At 32.6% G+C, this 7,663-nt stretch overlaps 1 protein-coding gene across 1 annotated transcript; it reads right to left on the bottom strand.

Annotated features, from left to right (window-relative positions):
* Positions 1–1,869: 1,869 nt before the first annotated feature.
* LOC133673971 (uncharacterized) lies at positions 1,870–2,996 on the bottom strand. The gene has a single exon (XM_062094921.1). It carries the CDS (start codon positions 2,870–2,872, stop codon positions 2,213–2,215), a length of 660 nt encoding a protein of 219 aa, XP_061950905.1. The 5' UTR covers positions 2,873–2,996; the 3' UTR covers positions 1,870–2,212.
* Between the last annotated feature and the right edge of the window lie 4,667 nt (positions 2,997–7,663).

Here is a 7,663-nt window from a genome sequence, read left to right as displayed (position 1 = left end):
ATGGTTGTTTGGTTTTTTTGAATATTAAGTATAATCAAGTCCATTAATAGACTTGAAAAGCCCTCTGAATTGCTTGAGAGAGAATTTCCTCTCATCATATAGACCATTTTAATTCCTCAACTACTCTTTGTTTGTGTCATATTCTTCCATTGTCTCATCTTTGTCCACAAAAAAAAAATTATAGATATTCATCCATGATAACATTACTAATGGAATAATTAATAAAATAATTTATAAAAAAATCACTAACAATATATTTTTCAATAACCTGTTAGTATTGTTCAATAAATTTTTTCCTAATAAAACCAATATATTTAAATATCTACGAAACAATCCGTTGATATTATGTAATATTATGGTTGTTATAGTTTGACTAAAAATCATTCAATTAATCTTCTTTTATAAAAACATGCTTAGAAAAGGCATTATTACCAAAGCTTATTATTTTTCTCTTTTAAAAATGTCTTCTTTTAGCATTCAATCCTCTACTTACAGAGAGAGAAAGTATTTAATTAGAAATTTCACATTAAATTAATCTCTCGACACAAGAAATTCTCCACCAAATAAAAATTTAAACTACAAGAAGAAATCTTATTCAAATGTAAACAAGTACGGAAATGAAAACCCATGAGCAAATGTTGAATAATTCAAGATGCCAGCAAGCTTAATAATTAGGTGAACAGCGACATATATAGATCCTACACAAGCTGGAGTCCAGCGAAGAGAAAAATTGTGAAAAACCTGTGCTCCCTCGTGCATGGAAGGTGACCCTCAGCTACATGAATAAAACAGAACCACTAGACTCCCCACTGTCCGAACATCGAAAGCTAACTAACACAGATACAAAAGCCCTAAAAGGCCACTTAATAAATCGAAAGCACTCCCTCACCAACCGCGAAAGCAAATACATTAAAAATTCTATACTCTGTCCTGATGTAACGAGTGGGAAGAAAACACGCGCTTTCATGAAAAGGAGGGAAATTAATCATGGAGCTTCTTTTTCTTTATTATCTCATGTCCTGTAAAAGAATTAGGATAAAACCTCAGCTACTTCGCTGTTGATATGAATAGTACTGAAGAAGCTACCTTTTTTTTCTTTTTAATTTTGTCTTCTAGTTTTTTTTGTTTTTGATTAAAATTTCATCAACTATTATTTATTAATTTTAAATTTATTTTTATGATTTGTTATGATTTATTTTTTTATGAAATTATGTAGTTTTAAATAAACATCCTGATATTTGACTGATATTCAATTTTACGACTGTTTATTTTTATTGTTATATTATCGAGTAAATATATAGTTAAAAAAACAACAAACCTGTTAAACTCGGTACTGTAGAGTATTATATGGATCATGGATTTGACAGATTAAGTTGTGACGTCTAAATCAATCCAAAACGTTGTTATATCAATATTAAAAAATATATATTATCTTAAAATTCTTTTGAAAATCAATGTAGTTTACTATCTAGATCTTGAGTCTTGCGGGTTAAGCGCGATACTAATATCAATCCAATATGTTGGCAACCCGATGTTAAAAAAAAATATTATATTGATTTTAAAAAAAATTAAACCATGCTTTTTATATTTCATCAGAATTGTTTTTGGAGTAAAGATTTGAATAAGAGTTTTTAAAATTAACTTGATAGATCGAGTTTAGTAATAATATAAAATAATATTTTGTGTTTTTTCACATTCAGTTTCTTTTTTATCCACTTGTAGCGTAGTGTAGCTAGTGAACTAGTTTTCTCCTAAAATATTTCATTGACAATTAAGATTATTGGAGACAATATGGAAGAAATAAAATAGATAAACAGAAGCAGAGAAATTCATAAGAGAAAGGGAATAAAGGAAAAAATACAACTAAGATGAGAACCAAAATTTTGATTAATTATTGCTGGAAAATATTTTTCATGAGAGTAATGTCAGGCCCTCATCCAATCCCATCTATCCCATCTCTATTAAGTAATCCCAGATGCTATTATTTTGTCACACAAGAAAATCAATGTACTGATCACACGTACATTCCATAACTGTTAAGATCGATGGAGAATGATAGTGAGATTCTTTTATGATGTGTGACAAATTGAAGAACTGAACAAGTATGTGAAGAAGGAGCTAGGATATGCACTAACGCTTTCCCATGGAACATGCAACCTTAACAAGAAATCAAGAAAGAGCCATGAAAACATTATCAACTAAAAGCACATTGTTATCTGCCCCACATGCCATTGTACGGTGATTCAAGGGCGGCAGCAGCAGTTTTTTGCAGCTTCAAGTCCTTGTAGAACTTCTTGATAAATTCCTCAGCTGCCTTGTCCACTTGACTGTCTCCTTCATCTTTTAGTGGGAAAGGCGAGTCAGTTATTCTCAACTGCCTCACCATGGGACTCTTTCCAAATCCTGGCAGCGACAATGGTGATGCTTCAACGGCGCTGGCTACCTCAGGATTGTTTAACATTTCAAGCATCTTTTGCACAGCAGCAACTGTGGTGACATCGTTATACTTGTAAGACTTGGCAAAAAGGTTGAGTTGGTGCTTGCGTTTGTGGGTGTAGAAAGGGTTGAAATTAGCCGGGCTGTTGCTGCAGCTAAACTCGTATTCTCGCGGGGATATGAAGGAAAGTGCGTCGTTGGAGCGGCAACTGAAAGAAGAGTGGTGGTAGTTGTGGAACATGAGGTTGCATATGGCTTTTTCTGCTAGTTTATTACCTCGTTTTAGCATCAAATGGAGATCAACCATTATTCTGCTCTTTGATATGCTTTTTCTTACCATGTAGAATATAACTCGTACTATGTGCCATAATTTCTTGCCCATTTCCGGTGTGCTTGTCTTGCCCATTTCCGGTGTGCTTGCTGGCTCCATCTCCATGTGATCAATGTAGAGATCAGAGACGAGTTTTTTTCTTCTTTTTTTCTTTTCTTTAGGCGGAATGTTTTTTTCTTAAGAGAGAGGAGGGGGGGGGGGGGGGGGGGGAGGGAGAGATGATTAGAGAGAAGAGTGGATTCTGGTTCGTCTATGAGGAAGGAATGAGAGGTATTTAAAGGGCTAGAAATTACTATTTAATTAAGGTTAAAAGTTAAAACTACGCTTGGAGCAAAATAGCATGCACTAGTCCCCTCCACCACCATACAATAAAGCGAAATGTTGGGGCAAAAAGCAATAAATTAAAATAGCCAAATAAAAGTTGCCCTTTAAAGTTTAACCCATTTATATTACGTTTTAAAGGGTAGTTGGAAAAAAAAAATTTATTTTAAAATTTTAAATAATTTTAATATATTAATATTAAAAATATTTTTTAAAAAATATTTTTTTAATATATTTTTAAATAAAAAATATTTTAAAAAATAATCACTACATTATTTTTAAACACTGGGTTTAAAAGAATACATTGGGGTCCAAAATTACATTTAGTTTAATATATTTGTCTCTTATAACACCCGGAAGTCTCCTTCGAGATTGCTAGAAGGCCCCTCCCATAGAACCAAATTACACAAGCACGCCACAAGAGCTGATGACCGGAGATACGTCGACCGGGCTCACCGGAGATCATTATAACTGGGGTGATATTTCTCAATCATGGCTCCATATTACAGTCCCTGTTCATTAATTAAATGGCCAACGGATCCCTAATAATATGTTCTCTCAGGCCAATGTTAAATGTTGTGTTTTTTATTTTTTAAAAATCTAAAAATCAAAATATAATTAGGTTAAAACGTTTTAAAACAAACATCCTTGATTAATTTTTCTATATTTTCTAATAATTAGTGCAAGAGGCATTAAAATATTTTTCATGAGACTGAGAAAGTATAGGATATAATGACAAACCCGCAGCTACAACCACCACAAGACCACAGGACTAACCAGTAAAGGCTCAAAATTATACGTGAAGAAAGTTAGGGTTAGAGCTCACCAAATATCCTTGGATTGGTCAAGTTTGGCTGTTGACTTTGTTGCTGATTTGATGCCACTTGTCGAAGCTTTATTTATTCATCTTAACTTAAATAATACCAGTAGTGCGGGAGTTAGGAGAATCAACATTGAAACTTTTGATTACGAGTGTGTTAGAAAATCATACTTGGACCCAAGATTATAGATAGATCTTTCTTCAGCAAATCCACGCTTTCTTTCCTTGAGTTTACGAAATCAATGCACTTATTTGTGAAAAATCTTATGATTTTTGTAATCAACCAGCATCATTAACTATTACCAGTAAAATTCATACACGAGTGTTGCTAATTAATCATTACCATTAAAATTCATACGAGTGTTGCTGATTTATGACTAATTTTATAAATTTTTAAGTTAATAATCATACAAATTTTTAGTGGTCTTGAGATTTATAAAACTCAAATTAATTAATAATTTTTAAAAAATAAATCTAAAATTTAACTAATTGTGGTAAATTTCTCAATATTATTTATAATACGTTTAACAAGAAGAAAAGGAGATTGTGTTCATTGTTGAACAACAGAGTTAATCATGATTAGTTTTAATTTTGAAATGATAATTTTATCGTTTTATTAAGTATAAGATATAAATGATGGATGTATTATGGATGTATACATTTGTATATACGGATGGTCTGCTTGAATCTAATGATGTATACTTTAATCTTGATACTGTCAACAGAAAAGATAAAAAAGGGCAGAACATGGAGCATCTACGGGGTCCTCTTGTGGAGTCAATATACATGAGCCCACAGGATGGAACTTGACCAGCAAGCGCAGCTCACTCTACCATTATGCGAGTGGGTGATAGGTCTAGTTCCATGGAGACGAGCCAGCCTGACAAGGTTGACAGGAATGAAATAATAGCAACTACTCTGGACACGTGGCACTCAAGATGAGGTCCAAATGAATCTCTTGTCGTGTACGGCTGGGTGTGCCTTCGTGTGAACCCATCTTGGCCATTGGTTGATTGAAAAGGACGATCAGGGGATCCTTCTTAACACAGATCAAAGGCAAGCCCGTTGCCAAGTGAAAATAATTGGTAAATTACGTAGGCCCTCTAGTCTTAGCTCCAGTATTCTTAGCTCCTTTACTATATACAACTCTGGGCGTGCCAATCTATACGATTTCAATCGTCACCGCACATCATATTCCGTCATCCACTTCTATGGCTCCGTGTGATAACAAATAAACATATAGATTTTGAAATATTTAAGAGTGTGGGTATAATTGTTTTTATTTTTATTTAAAAATATATTAAAATAATATATTTTTTATTTTTTTAAAATTTATTTTTAATATCAATATATTAAAATAATCTAAAAATATCAAAAAAATATTAATTTGAAGTGAAGAAAAAAATAAAATAAAAATTTTAAAATTTTTCAAAAACAATTTTGAAATACAAAAACAAACAGGACTTTCATATTGCACTAAAAAAACAAAAACCATAAATGAATGTCGGAGTTGATAAAGTGAATGACAATCAAGAGGGATATTTTCTATGTGGGTTTCAATTCAACTCTCTCTATTCATTAATATTGATAGCTAGAAATCATAAGATATGTGTATAAATCTTGTTTTACAAGATTTATTTGAAGTATAAGGATCTAGTTCGGTGCATTCAAACTGATCTGGAATAGCCTAAATATATGTATGGAAAAAATATTGCACCAAAGGATTACATGTGACCATGAAATGAATGTGTGTGAGGGCTTTTTCTTAAGAGTTTAATTTGATAACAAGTTTGAAGAGATATTATTAAGGTGCCGGTATCCAAGGAGTAAATGTTCATGAACATTCAAAGGGTCTCTTAATTAATTATGTATTATCATGGAGACAAGTGAATGCTAATCACTATCTATTTAAAACCTCTTACTTGAGCTTAACTTTCCTAAATTAAAATACAATTAATTGACTAGATTATAAATGCTTGCTGTAAAGGCCAGACTATATAATTAATAAATTAACCTTTTGGAGAGTTAATGAAGATATATACAAACCTTGAAAGTAATTTTTTTTCCCCCTCAATGTTAATCCCATAGCCTAGATTTAGATTAAGAGAATTTCAGTTCATTGACAATATTTAAAGATTACCTTTATTATAAAATGGAAGGAGGCCGACCTAAATCAGTAAAAGACGACAAGATATTTAGCTCATGTTGCAATCAATGTAGGAAGCTAGCATATGTCAAGTTAACATCCGAATCGGCGTGAAGTCTTCCTGATCAAGTTATAAATAGCCAGAGACGGTTCCCATTCCAAAAAAAAAAAAAAAACTTTCATGTGAATTAGGAGTAAATACATGAAATGGGAATATTATAAAATGATATGTAAGATTATTTGTTTTTTTTTTTTTTGTAAATACATAGCTAGATAGTGTGCTTAAAACTTATTTGAAAAAAATATATATATACATATTGATATGAACAGCCATATGTCTTTAGTACGGGGAATATGAGCTTTTATAAGCAGAACAGTAGCAAATCATCTTTTGTATTCATACCAAAACAGTGCAGGCACTCGTAAGTTCGTAACAATGTTCTAACTTCATTAACACAGGAACGGACATGCCGAGTGCTGGTGCTTTGAAACTTGAAGGTCTAGTGGTGCAAATGAACATGCATCCTTCTCTTTTCTCACCTTCTCCTTCAGCTCATTATTTATGACGATGATAGCGGAAGCCACCCTGTTTGTCGGGCCAATTGATGTCTGCAAACAAGGACCCAGAAAAAAATGAAAGGAAAAGGAAAAACTGTGTGGTGTCAATTGCTTCTAGAAGTTCCTTCCTCTCGGCTAAATTAAGTTGCGCACCATTTTTTTTCTTCTGAAATGGTGTGTTAAAGATGCTTTTTGATGGGCCATTTAGCCTAAAAAGCAAAGGAAAATTTGCATGCAAGTGCTGTCATTTAGGAGTCCTAGGCCGGAGGGATCCAGCGCCACCTGTCAAGATTAGGGTTTTTATAATTGCTGTACTGTAATGGGTCGATTTGATTGACAAATATAAATTTGGCAGCGTATGATTTTGATCGATGTAATTCAGAGAAATTTAAGTTCGCGTATATTTAACATGATGTAACATAGAAATCTCTAAGGTTCAAATCAATGAGATCTTCAATAATTCTCCCAGTTTATGTAAATTAAGAGGAAAAAAATACTGGATAATTTTGGAAAATAAGTTTGGAGGGAGGTAACTTGATAAGCAGTTAATGGAGGCAGCCAACCTAAAAGAAAATTGTCGATCAACAATGTTGACTGAAACAGAGAGGAAGATGCCACTCTTTCCTCGAGGTCCATTCCACAAATAACATTTCACGTTATTATAATGTAGAATTAATAATTAATGCGATTCATCGATCATTCGTTAATTTGCCCAAAAATAATAAACCAAGAGTTGCTTAATGAAGAAGAAATATAGAGGACGGTAAGGAGATCGCAAAATGAAGAAGGTGAAGCAATATATTAATGGTCCAGCCCTAGCTTGGTCAAAATCTCTCTGCAAATCCTGTAGCTGTTCTTGCTGGTGTGCTGCTTTAGCTACCAGATGCACCAAAAGTAAGCAGAAAAGAAAACCATTTGCGCAGATATCAAGGTTGAATCTTAAATTTTAATTATCCAACCATTCCCTTTTTCATGCTTTATCTTTCAAGTATTTTCAAGCTAAAATATTTTAAAAAATAAAAATAATTTATCCATGTTTTATTTCACTCAG

This window comes from Populus nigra, chromosome 15, assembly GCF_951802175.1.
Source record: "Populus nigra chromosome 15, ddPopNigr1.1, whole genome shotgun sequence".
Taxonomy (NCBI): domain Eukaryota; kingdom Viridiplantae; phylum Streptophyta; class Magnoliopsida; order Malpighiales; family Salicaceae; genus Populus; species Populus nigra.
This window is presented reverse-complemented; position numbering and strand designations above follow the sequence as displayed.